The sequence below is a fragment of the Aethalodelphis obliquidens genome, unplaced genomic scaffold (genome assembly GCF_003676395.1).
Source record: "Aethalodelphis obliquidens isolate GAN/ISIS:26980383/991018 unplaced genomic scaffold, ASM367639v1 scaffold118, whole genome shotgun sequence".
Taxonomy (NCBI): domain Eukaryota; kingdom Metazoa; phylum Chordata; class Mammalia; order Artiodactyla; family Delphinidae; genus Aethalodelphis; species Aethalodelphis obliquidens.
The window spans coordinates 544,418-566,532 of NW_020838062.1; the positions used below are offsets into that span (position 1 = coordinate 544,418).

At 43.5% G+C, this 22,115-nt stretch overlaps 1 protein-coding gene across 7 annotated transcripts in view; it reads left to right on the forward strand.

Moving 5' to 3' along the window:
• The window catches only part of MTM1 (myotubularin 1), a 98,236-nt gene that overhangs the window by 15,906 nt on the left and 60,215 nt on the right, over positions 1-22,115 (forward strand). For 4 of the 7 annotated variants that reach the window (XM_027097911.1, XM_027097904.1, XM_027097906.1 and 1 more), the window contains exons 2-5: positions 4,254-4,365; positions 9,441-9,513; positions 12,116-12,188; positions 13,864-13,958. In XM_027097911.1, coding sequence (XP_026953712.1) covers positions 9,451-9,513; positions 12,116-12,188; positions 13,864-13,958 — 231 coding nt within the window. In that variant the 5' untranslated portion in view covers positions 4,254-4,365; positions 9,441-9,450. Of the gene's footprint in view, positions 1-4,253; positions 4,366-9,440; positions 9,514-12,115; positions 12,189-13,841; positions 13,959-22,115 lie in introns of all 7 variants that reach the window. The other 3 variants (XM_027097907.1, XM_027097909.1, XM_027097905.1) reach the window with 3 other exon arrangements.

The following is a 22,115-nucleotide window of genomic DNA, read 5'->3' on the forward strand; positions in this document are numbered from 1 at the left end:
TGCTCCGCAACGGGAGAGGCCACAACAGTGAGAGGCCCGCATACCGCCAAAAAAAAAAAAAGGGGGGGGGCTCTAACACATGTGTTGGAGGTATCTTTTTGGACAATAAGCCGCTTACATTGACAGGGGGTACTCTTTTGGAATAACTACAGTTAGATCTACTCTGAGACCTCTAGTGTATTTCGATATCCTTGAGTCACAATAGAAGGCAAGGAGGCAAGATCTCCGTGTTAGGGATCCCATGGAAAGTTTCCCTGGGCTAGGAGTCGAGTGTTGTCTTTTTTTTTTTTTTTTTTTTTTTAATGGAAGTAGGCATGCTTTGAGAATAACCTGCTTTAAGGCTGTCTAGAGCTTTGCCAAGATTAGGTGGATTATCTCAGAAAATGTGTGCAGAGTGGTTAGGCAGTGTTAGATATTGTATATTTTATGGAAAATCCGGCCTAGTGTGTCAGCGCCACTTTGAGGAATGACTTCAAAGCATCTCTTGTAAGAGGAAGGGACCTGGTATTTGAGTGCCTCTGTTTTGCCCTCTGCCATGCCAGCATTTTACACGTTACTTATCACCGCCCCATGAAGTAGGTAGTATCATGCCCACTTCACAGACAGAGAACTGCAGTCTGTCCAAGGTCGAATGACTATTATTAACCAAGTGACAAAATTGGGATTTGAAAGCCAAACTGGTCCGAATACAGATTCCCTTCCTCTTTTCAACTGTGTCACACGATTTTGCAGCTGGTCATAGTGCGATTTTACAAGGTATAAGCTACGAATGGTGGGGTTAATGGCTTATATATTAGTTTAAAAGTCTGTCATACAGAGTGAAGTAAGTCAGAAAGAGAAAAACAAATACCATAAGCTAACACATATATGTGGAATCTAAAAAAAAAGGTTCTGAAGAATCTAGGGGCAGGAAAGGAATAAAGATGCAGATGTAGAGAATGGACTTGAGGAGACGGGGAGGGGGAAGGGTCAGCTGGGACGAAGTGAGAGTGGCATGGACTTATATATACTACCAAATGTGAAATAGCTAGCTAGTGGGAAGCAGCCGCATAGCACAGGGAGATCAGCTCGGTGCTTTGTGACCACCTAGAGGGGTGGGAGGGAGACGCAAGAGGGAGGGGTTAGAGGGATATATGTATACATATAGCTGATTCACTTTGTTATACAGCAGAAACTAACACAACAATGTAAAGCAATTATACTCCAATAAAGATGTTAAAAAAAGTGCACATAGACTGCTGGTAGAAGTATTAATAAAACAATATAAAAGATTTTAAAATAGGACATGACTATTATTTACTTTGGCTGAAGAAATTTCACTTGGAAATAACTTTATTTTGATAGTTTAAGGCAGAGGGTGGCAGCCCGTTTTTGTAAATAAAATCGTTCTGGAATACAGCCACACCCCTGTATTTCCCTATTGCCTGTAGCTGTCACAAAGCCTAAAATAGTTACTCTCTGGCCCTTCACAGAAAAAGTTTGCAACCCTTGTTCAAAGAAAAATGTATGAAGATGAAATAAACTCCTACTTTTGCAGTTCATTGTTTGTCTTCATGTGGGATGAGCAAGTATAGAGGTTGAATTGATCGTTCCTGGTCTCTGAATGGCTGGGGCATGAACATCTCTCTTTGGTGCAGGGTGGTTTGGTTGAGCGCATCTTAACACATCTTTTTCATTTCTTGCCTCCGAGGTGGCCTACAGTCAGAGCAACTTTTTTTTTTTTAACATCTTTATTGGAGTATAATTGCTTTGCAATGGTGTGTTAGTTTCTGCTTTATAGCAAAGTGAATCTGTTATACATATACACATGTTCCCATATCTCTTCCCTCTTCAATCTCCCTGCCTCCCACCCTCCCTATCCCAACCCTCCAGGCGGTCACAAAGCACCGAGCTGATCTCCCTGTGCTATGCGGCTGCTTCCCACTAGCTATCTATTTTACGTTTGGTAGTGTATATATGTCCATGCCACTCTCTCACTTTGTCCCAGCTTACCCTTCCCCCTCCCCGTATCCTCAAGTCCATTCTCTAGTAGGTCTGTGTCTTTATTCCCATCTTACCCCTAGGTTCTTCATGACCTTTTTTTTTTCCCCTTAGATTCCATATATATGTGCTAGCATATGGTATTTGTTTTTCTCTTTCTGACTTACTTCACTCTGTAGGACAGACTCTAGGTCCATCCACCTCACTACAAATAACTCAATTTCGTTTCTTTTTATGGCTGAGTAATATTCCATTGTATATATGTGCAACATCTTCTTTATCCATTCATCCAATGATGGACACTTAGGTTGCTTCCATCTCCATGCTATTGTAAATAGAGCTGCAGTGAACATTTTGGTACATGACTCTTTTTGAATTATGGTTTTCTCGGAGTATATGCCCAGTAGTGGGATTGCTGGGTCGTATGGTAGTTCTATTTGTAGTTTTTTAAGGAACCTCCATACTGTTCTCCATAGTGGCTGTATCAATTTACATTCCCACCAGCAGTGCAAGAGTGTTCCCTTTTCTCCACACCCTCTCCAGCATTTATTGTTTCTAGATTTTTTGATGATGGCCATTCTGACCGGTGTGAGATGATATCTCATTGTAGTTTTGATTTGCATTTCTCTAATGATTAATGATGTTGAGCATTCTTTCATGTGTTTGTTGGCAATCTGTATATCTTCTTTGGAGAAATGTCTATTTAGGTCTCCTGCCCATTTTTGGATTGGGTTGTTTGTTTTTTTGATATTGAGCTGCATGAGCTGCTTGTAACTTTTGGAGATTAATCCTTTGTCAGTTGCTTCATTTGCAAATAGTTTCTCCCATTTGGAGGGTTGTCTTTTGGTCTTGTTTATGGTTTCCTTTGCTGTGCAAAAGCTTTGAAGTTTCATTAGGTCCCATTTGTTTATTTTTGTTTTTATTTCCATTTCTCTAGGAGGTGGGTCAAAAAGGATCTTGCTGTGATTTATGTCATAGAGTGTTCTGCCTATGTCTTCCTCTAAGAGTTTGATAGTGTCTGGCCTTACATTTAGATCTTTAATCCATTTTGAGCTTATTTTTGTGTATGGTGTTAGGGAGTGTTCTAATCTCATACTTTTACATGTACCTGTCCAGTTTTCCCAGCACCACTTATTGAAGAGGCTGTCCTTTCTCCACTGTATATCCTTGCCTCCTTTATCAAAGATAAGGTGACCAGATGTGCGTGGGTTTATCTCTGGACTTTCTATCCTGTTCCATTGATCTATATTTCTGTTTTTGTGCCAGTACCATACTGTCCTGATTACTGTAGCTTTGTAGTGTAGTCTGAAGTCAGGGAGCCTGATTCCTCCAGCTCCATTTTTCGTTCTCAAGATTGTTTTGGCTATTCGGGGTCTTTTGTGTTTCCATACAAATTGTGAAATTTTTTGTTCTAGTTCTGTGAAAACTGCCAGTGGTAGTTTGATAGGGATTGCATTGAATCTGTAGATTGCTTTGGGTAGTAGAGTCATTTTCCCAATGTTGATTCTTCCAATCCAAGAACATGGTATATCTCTCCATCTATTAGCATCATCTTTAATTTCTTTCATCAGTGTCTTATGATTTTCTGCATACAGGTCTTTTGTCTCCTTAGGTAGGTTTATTCCTAGATATTTTATTCTTTTTGTTGCAGTGGTAAATGGGAGTGTTTTCTTAATTTCATTTTCAGATTTTTCATCATTAGTGTATAGGAATGCCAGAGATTTCTGAGCATTAATTTTGTATCCTGCTACTTTACCAAATTCATTGATTAGCTCTAGTAGTTTTCTGGTAGCGTCTTTAGGATTCTCTATGTATAGTATCATGTCATCTGCAAACAGTGACAGCTTTACTTTTTTTTTTCTGACTTGGATTCCTTTTATTGCAAAAGTCAGCACAAGTTAGTCTTGTAGATCCCGTGTTTCTGGGCATTCAGGTGCAGAACAGAACTCTCTTTGCGAGTGGTTCTCACTGGGGGCGATACTCCCCCTAGAGGCCAAATTGGAAACGGGGGGTGTTTTTGTTTTTAGTGTAATTTGTATTGAAAAATACGTTATTATAAATCACTGTCCTTTTATTATATTTCTCCTTCATCCTGGAGCACAGGCATTATATTGCTGATTTTTAAAATTGTGGTTGGTTTGATAATATCCTTGACTTTCATTGCAGGCTAGCCAAAGGGGCTTTGCACAACTTTGTTTTATAATAAGGGGAGCATTGGGTCTGGGAGTACTGAGCAGCTCTGCCCTGAGTATTTCACATTTTTTTCAAAACAGACTTCCAAGTAAAGAAAGCTCCCTTCGAAAGACCTGGAATTCTGGATTCAGAGGCTGCTTGTGCAGGACTTCTTGCTCGCTGGCAGCCTTTCGAAGTCGGTTTGCAGACTGGGTAGGTTCCCACAGCTGTCAAGGGAGCCTCCAGAGAGAGATCACCCGTAAGCTTCATTTAAACAGCGACACAGAGTAAGAAAGCACAGCGAGTAAAATCCAAAGAGGAAGGCCTGTGTGCCTTTCCTCACTGTTTGTACACGGAAAGTGTGGGAAAACCCCTAATCAAGGGCCATCGATTGCAAATCGGTGACCATGGCCACTGAGCTCCCCTTGGAGTTTAGATTTTGCTTGCAAAGGCCCAATGAGGTGGATGTCAAATTTATTTTCTAATTCTACTGCTTTTAGATGTTTCCGGTAAGGGTAAAAATGGTCCTTATTTATTTGAGAGTGTTTATAGTTACGTTTGCCGCAGGTGTTTTGTGAAATCCTATTTTTCATATGCAACGGAGAGGGGAGCGGTTTCTTAGTCTGGAAGAAGGGCGTGGGGGAAGAGGTCTTTGTACCTTAATTTGAAATATCTATTCCATTGTAAAGTCTGTAGTGCAGGATGGTAGTTCTTTTTGGTGCAAGTTCCTTATGGTGCTTCAAGGCGCCAGAAGTTAATGCCATTCTGCTGTGCAGAGCCATGGTGCCTTGAGCATCTTGATTAGCCAAGGATTGGTTTTACCCTTTTTTAAGCTTGCATAAATTTCTGACTTAAGTGAAATATCGGGCAAACAACAGTTAAGTTTTTTGGCTGAGTCTTTATTAAAGCCCAGTTCATTCATTCATTTAATGGATATCTATTAAGTACCAACTGGGTGCCAGGCACTGTACCAGGTGCTGTAACTGCAGCATTAAGTAAAACAGACCAGAATCCTCATCTGCTGGGGGCTCGTATTCTGGTAGGGGCTTGTATTCTGGTGTGGGAGCTTTTATTCTGGTGTGGAGGGTGGACAGTAACAACAGGTTATCTGGAAGGTGGTAAGTGGTAGGGAAAGGAGACAGAGGGAGAGAGAGGGGCAGAGAGAGAAAGAGAGGAAGGAGACAGACAGAGGGAGAGGGGGAAGAGAGGTGAAGGGACACGGAGGGACAGAGGGAGATACCATGAGACCATTGAGGTTAGTTGGCTTGAATTTAAAGAGAGACACAATTGAGGCCATGCTGTAACTTTAAAATGTGATTTGTTAAATAATGCCACCTTTATGTAGCTTTATTTGAAGGGGTTGTGTGTGGGGGGGTCTCAGAGATTGCTTGCCTAGATGAGTTTTCCTAGCTATGTTTCTTACTCTAAAACTCCTTCTCTACTGAGACTGGGACCAGTCTCATCCAACCTGGCTTCTTGAAAAATAGAGATCACTTGGACTCACTTTTCCCTGGATGGAAAGGATACTGCCCTGTTAGGAGATGTCAGCTAGAGCTGGTCCTGCCACTGACTCAACGCTGGGGTCTTGTCATAGTACCCTCTCTAGGCTTTCCTGCCATCTTCTCGGTAATAGGAGAAGACTGGGCTTAAATCATCACAAAAGTTTTTTTCAGGATCAAAAAAGATAGAAGTCTACCTTTGGTTAGATTCCTGAAATTAGCATATATATAGGGAATTAAGTTTCAGTTTTCACTTTAAAGCCAAGGTAGCCCAAATTCAATGTTTTTTAAAATAAAAAGGATTGAAGCTTGATCTTTAGGGGTTTGGGGCAAAATACACTATAACCAAAAGGGTAGCTGACTTTTGTAAACTTTACTATAGCTTCTAATTATTATTGAACCCCATTTAGACCAACAGAGATATTTTATAGATGAAGATATGGATATTAGAGACAGCTCAGGGCCTGCACTCACCCATCTAGTACGTTTTCTACAACTCTGCACAGGGTCCAAATGAGACAGTATTTCCATGTACTTTATTTTTTAATATAAATTTATTTATTTATTTATTTTTGGCTGCGTTGGGTCTTCGTTGCTGCATGCGGGCTTTCTGTAGTTGTGGTGAGCGGGGGCTACTCTATTGTGGTGTGCAGATTTCTCATTGCGGTGGCTTCTCTTGTTGCGGAGCACGGGCTCTAGGTGCGTGGGCTTCAGTAGTTGTGGCACGCGGGCTCAGTAGTTGTGGCTCGTGGGCTCTGGAGTGCAGGCTCAGTTGCTGTGGTGCACGGGCTTAGTTGCTCCGCAGTATGTGGGATCTTCCCAGACCAGGGCTCGAACCCCTGTCCTCTTGCATTGGCAGGCGGATTCTTAACCACTGTGCCACCAAGGAAGTCCCTCCATGTACTTTTTCAAGAGAAGCTTTATATAGCTAGATCACCACTGGCCATGCACTGTCCCTGTGGTAGTTAACTTTCTTCCTAGTATTTCTAGGGTCAGACCTAATTTGTAGAAGAATTGGTTGTGGCGTCAGCATTCAGTTATTATCATTTCATTATTGAAAAGGATGCTAATAATTTGTTAGCAAATATGTCATGTACTGTTCTAAGCCCTTCATGTGTATTACTTCATTTTGCCCAACTATGCTGTAGTAAGATAGAGATAATAGCAACCGAAACCCAGAGAAGTGAAATAATCTACCCAAGGTCAAATAGTGAATTGCACAGTCGGGATTTGAATGGAGTCGGCTCAGTACCTGTGCTGTTCAGTGTCATGCTGCTCCAGCTCCTGTACATTTCAAGGGTCTGTTGCAACCTTTCAACAAAGAGAGGCTCACTGGTGACATTTGAAAGCAAACCTCATCATGGAACTAACCCATGTTACCCAGACCCTTGGATTTCTCAGCTTTGTACTCAATCCAGCTTTTAATAGTAGCGTCTTCTAGGGTAACTCTAAAAATGAGGGCTTTAGACATAAAGACTGCATATTATTGGATTCTGTTTATATGAAATATCCAGAATGGGTAAATCTATAGAGATAGAAAGCAAATATGTGATAGGGGCTGGGGGAATGGGGAGTGATAAATGATTACTAATGGGTATGGGGTTTTGGGGGGGAAGTGATGAAAATGTTCTAAAACCAATTGTGGTGATAGCTGTACAATTCTACAGATATACTTAAAACTGTTCAATTGTTCACTTGAAAGGGGTGTGTTATATAGTAGGTGAGTTATAGCTCAATCAGATAGTTAAAAATAAGGGGAAAAGGAGGGCCTCCCTCTGTTAAATTTACTTCATGTTATTTATGTTGAAAAAATATTTATTTATTTGGCTGCGCCAGGTCTTAGTTGCGGTGTGCGGGATCTTTAATTGCAGTATGCGAACTCTTAGTTGTGGCATGCGGGCTGTAGTTCCCTGACCAGGGATTGAACCCAGGCCCCCTGTATTGGGAGCACGGAGTCCTAGCCACTGGACCACCAGGGAAGTCCCTATTTAGTTCATTTTAAATTGAAGTTTTTAAATGAGGATTGATGAAAACAGGAAGACTCATCTTTCTTTTATGGTTTATAAACAGGACCGTGAAGACTGAGTCGATTATATGACCCAGCATTTGAAATGTCTTATGTTGGCTTGACAGTAATAACTTAACATGTGTTTGAAGACATTGACTTATACGATAAAAATGTTTTAAATATTATAGCATCTGATTACTAAAAGTAATTCTATATCCGTTCCTGATGAAAATCTCCCAAATATGTAATATTGTTTAGTCAGTAGAATAATTTCAGGGCAGAAACATCTGACTTGCTCTATCCAGTCCATCTCATCCATTCTGCTGTCTCAGAGAATAATGGGTTATTTGACTGGATTTGAATTTACGATTAGAGAGGTTTTTTCCAAGGCTGTATTGTCTGAACTATTTTGTCTGCATTTAATTCATTCTAGAGTTATTCATTAATCTTTTTTAAAAAGTTATTTCTAATTTTAGATCGTGCTACCTCTTAATAGTTTCAGGTCTTTTAAGTTTAGTATTCCTTTCTATAAAGAAGTATTTTATTTTGCCCTAAGTGTTCATGTTTAAGCCTCTGCAGTAGTTTCCTAGTTCCAGTGTTCTGGGATTTGGTGAACTGATACACAAGCTCAGAGCATCATCATGTTTCACAATAGTGTGTGTTTTGCACATAATCAGTCATTCGTTCATCAAATAGTTATGAGTGTCATCGTGTGCCAGGAGATAACCTTGACCCAAATGGACCCCCAGCCTTGCCCTTGGAGAGCTGAGCTCTGGTGGAGGAAGCCTGGCGGTGCTAATCTTGTAAGATTGTTCTCACCTGGCCATCTTGCTGCCTCTTTGTCCTGATGGGTACCCTCATCTGCATCTTCTTTCACCTCTCAGGCCTTACTTAAGGACATTGAACAGCAGTGCACAGCTATCAAGTCACTAGGTTTTGTTCCAAGGGGTAGTGATGTTTTCCGTGGCATATTTTGTTAGTGAGTGGTTGGTCTTTTTAATGAGCCTGGCAAAAAAGATCCTATAAATATCCACAGTCACCTGCTGAATTGGATGTGGTTTAACCACCAGTGACTTCGTATGTCTCTCTCGGTGTCATTAACTTTGATAAATAAAATAACCAAAGCACTACTTAGTTTCCTGTTGTTGCTATCATCTTCAAAAGTCTAAATAAACCCCTGGGTTACCAAGGTATTGTATGTATTCCGAATATGATGGTTTCATTTATGTCTGAATTGTGATGAATAAGCCTTATTTAAATGAAGTATATACTTTCCCTAGAAAATGCTGATTAAATCAAATCTTCCTAATTTGACTTCCATCAAATCCATGCCACTTTAACTTGCCTTAATTTAGAGAAAACAGAATTATTAAAGGGGAAAGAAGAGTGAGTTCAGCAGTCTCCCCTTTTTATCACTCCGCCTGGCTGCCTCTTAACTGTCTTTAAAAATTAAGAAATGTGGAAATTTGAAGCCTGTTGCACAATTAGTGAACATTAAGTTTTCTCCCATGACAGTTTGAAGGCTAGGAATAAAAATTCCGGGAACATGTGTGGTGTCTTCTGCTGAGCTCCCCCTTCTCTGGTCCTCCACGGTTCCCTGCACCTTCATCGGAGCTCTTTCCCATGAGCTGTGTTGTGGTTGATACTTCGTGTGTCTCATTCCCACTGGAGACTACGAGGGAAACAGGGCTTGTCAAGCGTACTCCTGCTTGTTCTCAATTGCAGTTATGTTTGAAATTGCATACAATTCCATTGATACTGAATGTTGTCTTTCTTGGTAGAGTTTCCAGTATGGCCTCTGCACCGACTTCTAAATATAATTCACACTCCTTGGAGAATGAGTCTATTAAGAGGGTAAGTTGAGTTTTCAGATTTATCTGTGCCTCCTTCTCTCATTTCTCCTTTCGTATTTGAATATTAGGTGCTCATTCTGGGTTTCTTGAATTATTAATTTCATTATTTATTCACATAATGTAAATTCTGTGATACATGTGGTTTCATTAACCCGCCTTGTTCAGTAAAAGACTGATTATCTTATGTGTGTTCAGTGAGTTTTGTTTGTAAATCCTTTCACATAACTTCATTTTTGAGAACCTCTGACTTGTGAACTACTTCCAGTGTTACATTTAAGATACTAGGCAATCTCTTGCCCCTGAAAGCTTTCTGAAGGAGAGATTGGAAGCCAGGGCCCGCTGAACAGGCTGTTAACACCTTCCTAAATATTGGTGTTATTTTCTAATTATGAGGATAAAAGAGTTATAGGACCAAAACAAATACAGCATTAACAGAAAATGGTTCCAAGTGTCAAGGAGAAATTGTGTAATTAGAGGGAGATATTGGAACAACTATTGGAAAGGAGGAATTTTAAATAAGCTTTATTCGTGGCCCTTTAAGGCTTTTGATGCATATTACTGATTATCCGCCAGAGAGATTCATTTACACATCCACAAGCAGTGTAGAGAGTTACCCAAGCAATCAGAAGGGAGCCAACTAGTGTCTTTTAATTTGTATTTCCCGGAGTACTAACAAGGGTCCCTTTTTTTGGTTTTGTTTTGTTTTAAAGGTGTATTTCTTGTCCATTTGTAATTGTTTTGTGAAGTGGCTGTCTGTGTCCTTTGCCTATTTGTGTTTTGGGGTGTTTGGGGTATCCTTTTCTGTTGACTTATAAGCGTTCTTTATAAATTATGATGATCAACTCTTAGTAATATATATTATTCTTTATAATACATATCATAATAACATATAAGACTTTTTCCTAGTTTACTGTTAGCCTTTTAATTATATTTATGTGTTTGGATTTTGGAATACAGAGGTTTAAATTTTTATGTAACCACATCATCAGTCTTTTCTTATATTTTCTGCTTTTTGTGTCATGTTTGTAAGGACCTTTTCATCCCCCCATTATAAAAGTCTTTATTGTATTTTAGTATTGTTATGGTACAAGGATCAGTTCTAAACACAAGAGTAACTTCAAGAAGGTAATTGTAAGTCCTTGTGTAACGTTACTCTACTGTGAAAGTACATCTGTTAATCCCATGTTTTCCTGTGTTAATAGACATTTGTTTCCCTTATGTTGTGGCTGAATTACGCTTTCTTCTCCTGACCCAGAACTGTGGTATTTAAAGGCTGTATGAATATTAAATTTGCTCGTTATACTTGTTTTTAGTTTGAGGCAGTGTTAAAGGAGGATGATAATTTCTTTGCAGTCTTATCGTTTATATAAAACGTGCGGTTTTTGCTCCTCGTTGAAGAAGGCATTCCTGGCTGGGGACAGTTTGCCTTACCCTCTGATTTATAAAATGCTTAGCTTACAAGCACTAAAACATGTTGAAAATTAGCTAGGAATTTTCACTTTGTACCTGAATAAAAAGACTAAAACCATTAAAAATCCAGCAGAGCCCCCCTCTTTGACAGCTTATCTCTCACCTAAATACACAAGCCACGTTTCTCTTGTTTCAGAATACTTTACATTTGCGTAGCCCTTGGTAATTCTCAGAAGTGTGCTTGTGTAGTTTGTTTCACTTAATATTCACGAAACTCCTTTGAGGCAAGGATTACTAGCTTCACACATGAAATAATTGCAGCGTGACTTTGGAAAACAACTAGAAAAAAATGAATGAAAAACAGCGATGAAAAAACCTTTTGCCCAAACAGATGTTAGTGATGTGCCTGGCACTGATCCGCTGGGGCGGCTGAATAGATTGAAAGACTCCTTTCCCAGGCATCCAAGTCACATGGCAAATGAGCCTCTCAGAACTCACCTTCACTTTTAGTGGCTAATGCTTTGCCTGTCTGGCAGAGCGGCTGCGGTGATTGAACGAGGACCATGCGTGGGGAGCCAGGCCTAGAGACGCAGTAAAGTCACGCGAAGAATCTGTGCGTAGATGGTTCCCAAGGCCCCTGTTGGCTCAAAAGTTCAATGACAGGCCACCCCGTCCTCTTATCTAGTCACCTACATGAAGAAAGATCTCAATAAAATAGGAAACCCAGTGTGTAGTAACTGGTATTTTCTGGTGTCGTGAGAAGATGCTGTAATTACTGTTGCTCAGTTAAGGCCCTATTGAAATCAAGTTTTCATTCCTTCTCTCAACAAAATAGGACTAAATACTTAATATGAAAAAAAAGCTGCCACAGTATATGTGTACCTATAGAATACACTTAATATTTACTTTTTATCACTTTCCTGAACACTGTTAACTATAAATTGCTTGGAAGGGGTGTTTAATTAATATCATTGAAAAGCGTGCTAATGTTATTTACAGACTGAAAGTTAACACAGCTAATGAATGTTGAATGCTAAGTTTAGTTTTTAGTCGTTTGGATTTTCTGTGCCAATTTTCTGTAATGGTCACTATTTCTCTAATTTTTTTCTTTGAAAACGATATCTCTGTTTGGTTGCTCAAAATCCTATGCAAATGTAATGTCATTACTCCTGATGGCAGCATTTTGTTTCCAGACTTCTAGGGATGGAGTTAATCGGGATATCGGTGAGGCTCTTCCTCGACTTCCAGGAGAAACCCGCATCACTGGTAAGGAGCCTGTGAAGTTAGGATTTTCGTACATTGATGAGAGGTCCAGCAGGGTCAGGTGGCTTCAATCCCACGGACTCTTTAGAAGTTACATTTCTTGATCAAAGAGTTCTCTCAAGAGCTTCACGCTCTCCGGGATAGTGATATTTCTTTCCTCTGTACCAAAGACAGAATTATTTTGGAAAAGAAATGTGGATTAGCTCTTGAAAGTCTCTTATTGGAGCTCTAAGCTCTTATGGTTTGAGGTGATAAGAACAAAATGGTATTAAGGTTTTCCAGTCTATGATGTATGCTTTAAAATGCCTCAACTCAGAGGCTTAAAGTCCAAGTATTGTCTTCTTTGAAATATAGGAGACCACAGTGGTTTAAAATACCTTTGATTTGCCAGATAGCCGAAGTTAGTTATGTTGATGTCACATTCTGATTGTTGGCTTATTTTCTTCATTATAAATTCATATTACGAGGAAGGTATCTACTTCGGAAAGACTAGATCGTTCTGGCTTAACAATCCAGAAGCACCTGACAGCTTCTAAGCGAAGTGCTCATGTTGTGGGCATTCACATTTTTTATTAGAGTCGACATCCCCCTCTCAGATTCCCATTTGGTGATGATACAGTTACCATTGTTTCAGAGAACCTTTCGTTTTATTGACTAAGATCTGGGTTGTTTAGCTTAAATGGCTGAAAGCATGGTGCTAATCAGATTAAGGTCATAGACGTGGTACCTGTGTGAATGAGTTAGCCATGCACCATGAGAAACTAGTCCATGTCCACGGACTTGCACACGTGATCCTAGTCTTGAAAAGGAAACCGGTGGCGTGTGTCCATCCCAATTTCTGGATAAGAACAAAGAGGATAGCTTACTTTTGATGGTCTTCATTCGTAAAGTTTTGGTGCTCTGTATCAGTGCCAGCACCTTCACTGAGGTACTAACCGACTGAATGAGCATGAAATAGCCTTACTGGGTACTCTTCATTTAGCACCTGAGGAGAAAGGGATTTCAAAATTACTAGGAATAAATAAATAGATAGATAAACAAATGCCATTAACACATTCAAGGACATCCTTGAAAGATAAGACAAAGATATATTTTATTATAACAACTCAACTCTCCTGATTTAGTTTCTCCTTATGTTTGATTCTACCAAAGATGTACTAATTTCTTGGCCATCTGTTTCATCTCACTTAATATGTGAAATGAATCTAGCTCCACTCTTCTCTGGCCTATTAAAAGAGGAAGAATAGACTATCTAAACATTTCTACTGCTGACACTCATTTATTAAAAACATCATGATGTTCTGTGTGGTTAGAGGTTTGTAGACCTCAAAGCCGATCTGGTGGTGAGTCTGTGAGACTGTCCTACGTGAATTGCCATCCTCTGGTTGAAGTCTGCAGTTCACGAGTTACCTGGACAACCACCTGAGGGTAGCAGCGTCAGTACCCTCTTTCACTTCTGCTCTCCAGCTGTTCTCACCTTGTCCCTAGGTAGTGGCAGCCCCATTCGACCTAGCATGGTAATGTAGAAGCATTGCCAGTGCTTGCTTCAGACCTTTTCAGTGACTTTTTTTTTAATTGTAGTTATTCTTAGCCAAATAGTTTTATTAAATTAGTGCCATTTGTTGTGTATCTTGGTATATATTTCCATTATTTTAGGGTACTTTTTTTATCTTAATAGACAAAGAAGTTATTTACATATGTCCTTTCAATGGCCCCATTAAGGGAAGAGTTTACATCACAAATTATCGTCTTTATTTAAGAAGTTTGGAAACGGTAAGTAGAATCTAAGACCATAAAGATGACCCTAACTGTTAAAGATAATGCTAAACTGTTTCTCTTCTACCTTGCAAGATTGACTGTGGGTCAGATTAACACGGGGGTATATTTGCTTCTCAACTCTCAATTTTTGGCTTTTGCAAAGCTCATTTAACACTAACACCTGTTTATGTAGGAATAGAGTGAATTAAAATAAGTTTTGTCCTTGATAATCTGGGGAGGGGAGTTTTGTAACTGTACCCATTTGCTAGTTTGGAGAAGTTAGTTAGGTGTAGAACAGTGGTTCTTTACCAGAAGCACCGATGAGAACCACTTGCGGCGCTTAGCAGCCACTACAGATGCCATGACGTACTGCATCCGAACGTTCAGGCTTGCGGTCCAGGCACAGCGGTCATTTTTTAAAACATCACAGATGAGGATGCTGATCTGTGTGAATCTGATGTGAATCCCTTGTTAAGGCCCACTGCTCTAGAACTTTCCAAGTGTTCAATTACAGAACACCAGGTAGCAGTGTAGAACTAGGATGACTATGTTGTGGCTTAGTGCCACTCTACCTTCTCATTCCGTGGCCATAAGATGTTTGCCATGGTATTTCAACGAATTGTCCATCGATGGGACAACGTGATGGAGACGAGATGCTCCAGAAGGGAAAGAATGAATGAACAGCTGCTGAGGCTGTCCCAGAAGGGCCTGTGGTGGGTTGCCGTTGCCCAGGCCAGCCTGAAGGGGCAGCTGTATTTTGATGGGCTGGATGGAGGAGGGATAAATAGGGCCGGGGCACGTGGAAGAGGAGCCCAACATCAGCTTAAACGCAGGAGATGTTGGGAGTGTTGGGGGAATCTAGCTTTTGTTTGACTGCTTTTTACCTCAGAGTTTCTTCAGGACAGTTCTAATCTAGATTAGTTTGCACCTTTGGATTTTTAAAAAATTATGTTCATCTTTGTGTCCGAATTCTGAAAAATGCTGTTTATTACTGTTATTGCCTTAGCTGTGGGAGCCCACTTCTGTAGTGTTCCTAGACCCCCATGGGCCTGAGATTGGGCATTTTACTTATGTGACTCTCTTCAGGCTTCTAAGCAAGACTGGAGCTGAACAAATGTTTTAGTTTTCCAGAATGTGAAAGAAGATTCTGGAAATTAACAGAGCAGTGAGCCGGTTGTCAACCCTTGGCAACAGTTGGCAACAACTGTAGAATTTATCATTTGAACAGATGATTACGTACCCAGGAAAGAAAGAAACCCGTTGGGAGTATTATTGACAGACTGTGTAACTGGTATCAAGCCTTTAACTTGGAAGGGGGTTAAAGGGAAGGGGAAGGGGTTTGAAGCAGTCTTAATCGGCTAAGATATTGGAGTGAAGCCACTAATGTAAAATTGAGCGTAGCTAATAGTTACTTCATAAAAGCCAGTTGTATCGGTGAAGGATGGAAGAGGTCTGTCTTTACAGGGGCTCAAGTTTATTTGATCCAGTAATTGGATGGGATTGGTTAAAAAGTTAACATACCTGTAGGCTGAACGAACAAAAGTATAATATAACATTATATAACATTATACTATACTGTACTATACAATACAATATGGCCAGCCAAAGTGAGACTCGTTTGGTACAGCTTCCAAGTGTCAAATTGGGACACACTGAGAGATTTTGTGCTAATATATGCGAGAATCATCAAAAATCGAATTAGAGCCAGTTGTTGACCAGCCGCACATGCCCGGTTCCATTTCGTGCTGTCACTGGTGATGAACTGGGGAAATTATTTAAACTGCGGTGCCGTGACAAGATTGTGTCTGTTCTGTGATCTCAACTGTGGAGACCAAACAAAAACTATCTGTCGAAAAGAGGCCAGAAAGAAATACACCAAAAGGTTTAGTACTTGCGATAGTTGGACGGTGGAATTACGTATGCTTTTGTTTTCCTCCTCCCACTTGGCGTGAGCATACATTACTTTTGTAATTGGGCGACACTTGGCCAGCTTTATTTATTTCGTTTTCATACAGCACTCCAGAGGCCAGGGGTTAGCGCGGAGTGGGTGAATAAAATGCCCATTTGACGCTGACTGCTAATCTTTTTCTTCTTCTACCAAGTTTTACATAAATATTTTGACCAATTGGCCACATCGTTTAGTCCAAGTTTAAAAACAAGCAGTTCATGAGAGAAAACATCGTATAAAGCAAGCCATTTGGGTGGTTATGCAGAAGCCTCAAAACACAGTCGTCATAGTGTATCTCAAAGTCCCAAATAAGAACATTAATTGTGGATTCTGCTGCAAAATGTGAATGTTTCTCATGTGTTTGACAAAGAGCCGCCATCTCACTGGCCTTTTGAAGCGGACACCTGTGTGGTTCAGGTATGTAAACACTGCAGTGGGAGCACGGCCTGCCTCGGGAGTCAGCTGTCCTGTTTCGTCAGGTGTCAAGGGCAGGTTCCTGCCCCTGATGTCCCGGCCAGTAGACGCACCGTGGTCCTTGGACTGTCATGCGGCCTTCTTCCCCTGGGCGTCCTTTGGGGTCTCCCCCCCTCCACTCTGAGCAGCGTACTTTGCAGTCTGAAAACTCTTGTTGGATCCCCATTGCCCGCAGCACAAAATCCACTCTCCTTCGTGTGGCAGACTCACACTGCTCCTCCCCGTGCTGTTGTCCAGCTGCACAAAGCCCCGGCCCCTTCCCAGCACCTGAGGCCCTTCTGGGCTGTGTTCACTGGGCTTGGATGCCCTCTCGTCCCTCAGAACCCACCTCAAAAATCATGTCCTCCCTGGAGGCTTCGCCATCTTCCGCCGAAGGCCTCACTCCTTCTCTGTGTTCATGTCCCCATGTTCACACTTATTGCTGGGAAACTTACCCTGCCCAGCGGCTCTAAAGGTCCCACCCCCCTCCCCCTCCTCCTCTCCCCCTTTCATGTTTGTTTGTTTCTCCTGAGCACTTGCCACTGCCTCCTATTTTGGATATTTCGCTGCTTTGCCTCGTTCCCGTCTGACCGAGGCCAGGGATGCTTTGTGTCTGTTCGCCGCCGAGCCGTGAGGCCTAGGATGGAGCGTGGCATGTGGCAGGGAAGGAATTCAGCCGTATTTATTTGTCACGCTCTCTGGCCTTCACTAGTGGCGAGACCTGGTGGTCCCGAACACCACCGTTGCGTTTGGTGTTGAGAAATCCCATAGCCGCCTTTTGACCTTGAGGGGTTTGGCTTGCGTTCAATCTCGTGACTCCAGTGGGGCTATTTAGGCCTGTAATACTCTGTCATCTGTGGACTCCCCGGGGGCAAGACGTCTTCCAGTTTCCCTCGCAGGAATACTTCGGGCTCAGGCGCTGCGGTGGGTGAGAAAGACAGATTAACCCTTTGTTCATTCATGCGGCCGTATCCATATCCCAGGAACACTCACTGAGCGCCCGGGTGAGTGCCACGGTGCCGGGTGCGCGACACGGAGATGAGCACGTGTGGTGCAGTGTGGCAGAGCCCACGGCGGGTACATCGTTCCATGAGGTTACAAGGGAGAGGCGGGTTAACTCTACGCTGAGTCACAGAATGCCTTGTAGAGGAGGTGATGTTCCAACCAAGTCTCGAAGAACGGGGACCGTTTCCTGGACAGGAGGGCGGGAGGGAGGAGGCTCCACAGGGCGCTTTTGCGCGTTGCGGGTCTAGGGCTATGGAGGGGCCCTGTATACTGCGGCAGCGGCGGAGGGACGTGCCGGAGAGGGAGTGTGGAGGGGAAGGGAGGAGACGAAGCTGGAAGCCTCGCCAGCCTCTAGCATGTCGTCAGTCACCATTCAGCAGTGTGCGTGTCACGTGGGGAACGACACATGCATTGCAGGAAGGGAGGTCGGGTCGCAGCGTGTGTGACAGATTGGGGGAGGGGGAGACTGGAGGCAGGGAGACCATCCAGGAAGTGCTCTCCGTTTTCCAGGCGAGCAGGTCCTAATCCAGCCCACGTTGCAGTAGAAAGGAGGGAACAGCCGTGAGCCAGGCAGGAGGATCTGGGTGGCATTTGGAGTTGGGAGTCGAAGGGAAGACTCGAGTCGACAGTGATCCCTGTGGTTTGGGGCTTGAGTGGTTGCAGCTGCTCTCATTCGTGGAAATAGACATCACAGGAGGAGTGGGTTGGAGCTGAGGCCCCGGGAGACAAGTCTGAATGTGCAGACTTACAGCTGCTGAGTGCGAAGTGGAAATGGCTCAGGAGCCATTGGAAACACGAGTCTGAAGGTGCTGAAGTGATGGGCATACGGGTGTCCGTAACAGTCGGGTCTAGCCACAGAGTTACCTGAGGGGACCAAACGACCACCAGAGATGCGGCTGCGGAGGGAGCCTCGGGGGGCCCGGCTCTCCGGGGCGGGGAGAGGAAGAAGCCGCAGTCAGAGCAGAGGACAGGCTTGTAAGACAAGCCTTTGGTGGAAGTGGGGAGAAGAGCAAAATCTCTAGAAGGAAGGGAGTGGACAAGGGAGTGAAATGTTGCAAGGTTCAGTGAAATAAAGAAGGAACAGAGGCCCCGGAGGGTGGTCATGGGGAGGCGGCTGGGAGCCCCGGCGAGAACAGAGGCTGTGGAGACGGTCCCTCTCTTGCTCTTGCTTCCACTCCCCCTTCCACTGCCTGGTGGAAGCTTCTGCAGCTCCCAGGCCCTCAGCACACTTCTCTCTATTCATCCTCCCCACGGCTTCCTCCACTTCCCGGCTGCACTCGCTTCTCTCCAGTTAGCATTGTGTGTCAGCAAAGCTCCTTAGGGCCTGCCGAGCTCTTGCCCACGCACTCAGCCCGTCTGACGGCAGCTGCCGGGCAAAGCAGCCACCGCCCGGCCCCTTCCCTAGTCCGCCCAGCCCGCTCCCGGTTTTCTAGCAGCGACCTTTCTTCGGGCCCCAGCTTCTCCTTTCTCACTACCTGCTGGAGATCCCTTGACTTTCCACCTGGCACCCCAGGTGCACGGCCGAGCCAAAACTCTCCTGCTTTTTCTCCTTGCCACTTCCTTCGTTGGGTGTTCTTACTTCTCTTGATGGTGCTACTCTTCTTCTAGTCACCGTGGAGTCACCTCCTCCCCCTCCTCCGTTCTCCTCTGAAGTCTTCATTGTCCCGTCCCTGCCGGCATCTTCTCCCCACTGCGTTCTCTCTGGCTCCCACAGACATTCTTACAGACATTCTCCCCGCCCCCCACTTGGAAACTCTCAGTGGCTCCTTTCCTCCCTCATTTCAAATTCCTCAGTGTTCCTGGTCCTCTGCAGCTCAGCCCTGAGTCGCCTCCCCACCTCTCTCCTCTGTGCACCCCACATGCTGGCACAGGTACCCTACTCACTGTTCCCTAAACCGGCCCTCCGCTTCTCTGCCCTGGCTGTTTTCTCCACTAGAACTCACACATATTCATCCCCACCCATCTCTGCCATTCACACCCCCACTTTTTAAAAAATTATTTTGAAATATTTAACACAGAAAGTTTGTAAAGAATAACATAAACATCTGTGGATCTGCCCCCCAGCTGAAGAAATCCTTTTCCCCTCCCCATCAGCGGTAGATACCATCTGAAAGTTCCTAGGTCTCACTCTCGGTCACTCCACAAACTCCTCTTTAAAAATAGGATGGAGTTCCGGAGATGCACAGATGAGCAGATGATAACCCTTAGGGCTGCCGGTGGGATGAGCAGCATGTCGTGTATACACTTTTCATTACCTGACAGTCGGAAACAGTATGTTCTTCCTGGATTAAATTCAAGGAGAAATTTGTCATTAGGGTTTCCTGTAAGAGGTAGGACCATAGTGATTTCATTCTTTAGGCAGAGTATTACCTAAAGATTCTTGAATACCATTCAAGACCCTCTTTAAGGGCAGGACACATGTTAACTTTTACTGGGTAAAGGTATTTCTGGGAGGGACTAGCAGGCTGGGGTCTGTTGACTTTGCTGTTTGATGATTTACCAGTGCGGAGATGGGACTTGGAGAATCAAGGTGGATGGATGGCCCTTGTATCTGCCTCTCAAATATCTGGTTCTGAAATGAGCATTGGGCAGGTGCGAGGTATTGTGCCTCCCAAGAGCTGGGCATCTGACACGAGTGGCAGACCTGTATTGCCTCCCACTTTATAACAAGCATGAACAAAAAGGGTTCCTGTAGTATTTTTCTTTTCAAAAAAATACGTTGGGAACTTTTCAACATTGTCCTTTTTCAGTTCCTTCCGTCTAATGGAGTTAGCACCTTTTTTCATTTTAAAAGAGGTGAAATAATGCTAAAAAGACTATAATAATGAAACATCCTAGAGTGTCTGTAAGTAGGAGCATCAGTGGGAACGTAGGATCCGTACTATAGGTTTTCTTTTAAATTTCAGTCTTAAATCGTCTCTTTATTTTGCTGCTGCAAGACGACTGAGATCTTCAGGTTCAAACAGTCCCTGCTGATACCCCAGGTCCCCTTGCCCCTTGTTGCCATCCATTCCCAATTTGCCAGTCACCAAGCTTGAGAGGCTGTGCACTACTGAGCCCTCCTGTTGAAAGTCACACAGTGGATTTAAGTAATTATTTAGCTCCACTACAAGTTCGGGCTTTCAGACCTCAGAAAGGGGCTCGTGGCTGCTTTGGCAATTCTCTCCATCTCAGATTGACTTCTCATCACATTCCCCACCACACCAGTGACAGACCCCTCTGAGCTCCTTTGCAGACCTCATCTCTTGCTTTGTTGCAAAGTTAAAAGTCATCCTCGCTGAGCTCCCATAAATTCTTTTCCTCCTCCTCTGCCATCTCAGAGGAAGGAACTAGATGTCTTCTTTTACAAAGGGAGCCTTTCTGCTTCTAGCCCCTCTGGAGCCCTAGTGCCCCACCAGTTACTCTGTGTCTTGCGTGTGTGGTTTTCATTGGCTCCCCAGCCCGCAGACCCGCTCAAGTCTCTTTACTTTAAAACACCTTCTTGCATCCCTGCTACCCTGATACTACAATACTATCCTCTTTCTTCCCCTTCCTTGCTAGACTTTGTAAAAAATGAGTCCACACACACTGCTTCTGCTTCCGGACTGTTAACTCTTTCACCTCTCAGGGTCTGGCTCATGCTCCCTGGTAAAGCTCCTCTTTGACCACTCAATTCTGTAGACCTCGGGAGACTCTCAGCTCTTTACCTTCTCTGCAGTGATCAGTCGGTATTGCTGGTTACTCCTGCTTTCTTTGTCCTTTTCTCCGTGCGTCCCTTTGCCTTTATTGCAGTTCATTTCTCCTTCCCACCCCCTAAATGTCTGTTTCCCCTGTCCTTGCCCTCTTCTTCCTCACTTGTCAGTTGCTTTCCGACTCTGTAGCGCCAGACCTAATCTTTCATTCTTTATTCACTGTCTGAGAGCCTGCTGTGTGCCCAGCACCGTGCCAGGCACTGGGATAGAGTGGCATGCACAACAGACACGGTGTCGCCCTCACGAAGCTTTTGGTTCCGGTGGGACTGACAGACATGAGTCAGATAATCACACCAGGGTGTAACAACAAGCTATGCTAGGTGTTGCCTGGGAGCAGCACAGGAGGGCGGTCGTTTGAGGAGCCCGGGAAATTGTCCTGAGAAAATGATGCTTGACCCATGGTCTGAAGAATGAATGGCAGTTCCCTAGATGCTTGGCGTGGACTGGGTCGGAGACAGTAAGCTGAGAGAACAGCACAGGAGAGGACCTGGGACCAAAGGGGACATGAAAAAGTGATGGTGTGGTTGGGTTGGGGGTTGGGAGAACAGCAAGGGATGAACAGGAGATGTGGGTAGTGGCCAGATGACCTAGGCCTTGGAGACCCCGTTAAGGATTTAGGTTTTTAGAGTTGAGCAATGAGAAGCTTTGGAAATGGGTTAAGCAGAGGGATGGTAGCATCAGAGTTACTTCTGTAGAAGATGACCTGGGCTGCTGTGCGGTGGGCAGATTGTAAGGGAGCAGAAGTAGATGCAAAGAGACCCCTGCGTCTATTCCAGTGGCCCAGAGAAGTTGCTGGTAGAATTGGAGAGAGGCGGACAGATTCAAGATGGATTTAAGAAGTAAACATGGAGATTGGATTAAGGCTAGTGGAAGAGGGAATGTCAGGGATGACTTGTAGGTTTCCAGCTTTTGTCACTGGACGGTGGAGTGCCAGCCACTGAGAGGAAGATGTAGTTTGGAGAGAGAAACATCGTGCGCTTCGTTCTGGGCATTTTGAGTTTGAGGGGCCTTTGGGATCTTCCACTTCTGCATTTC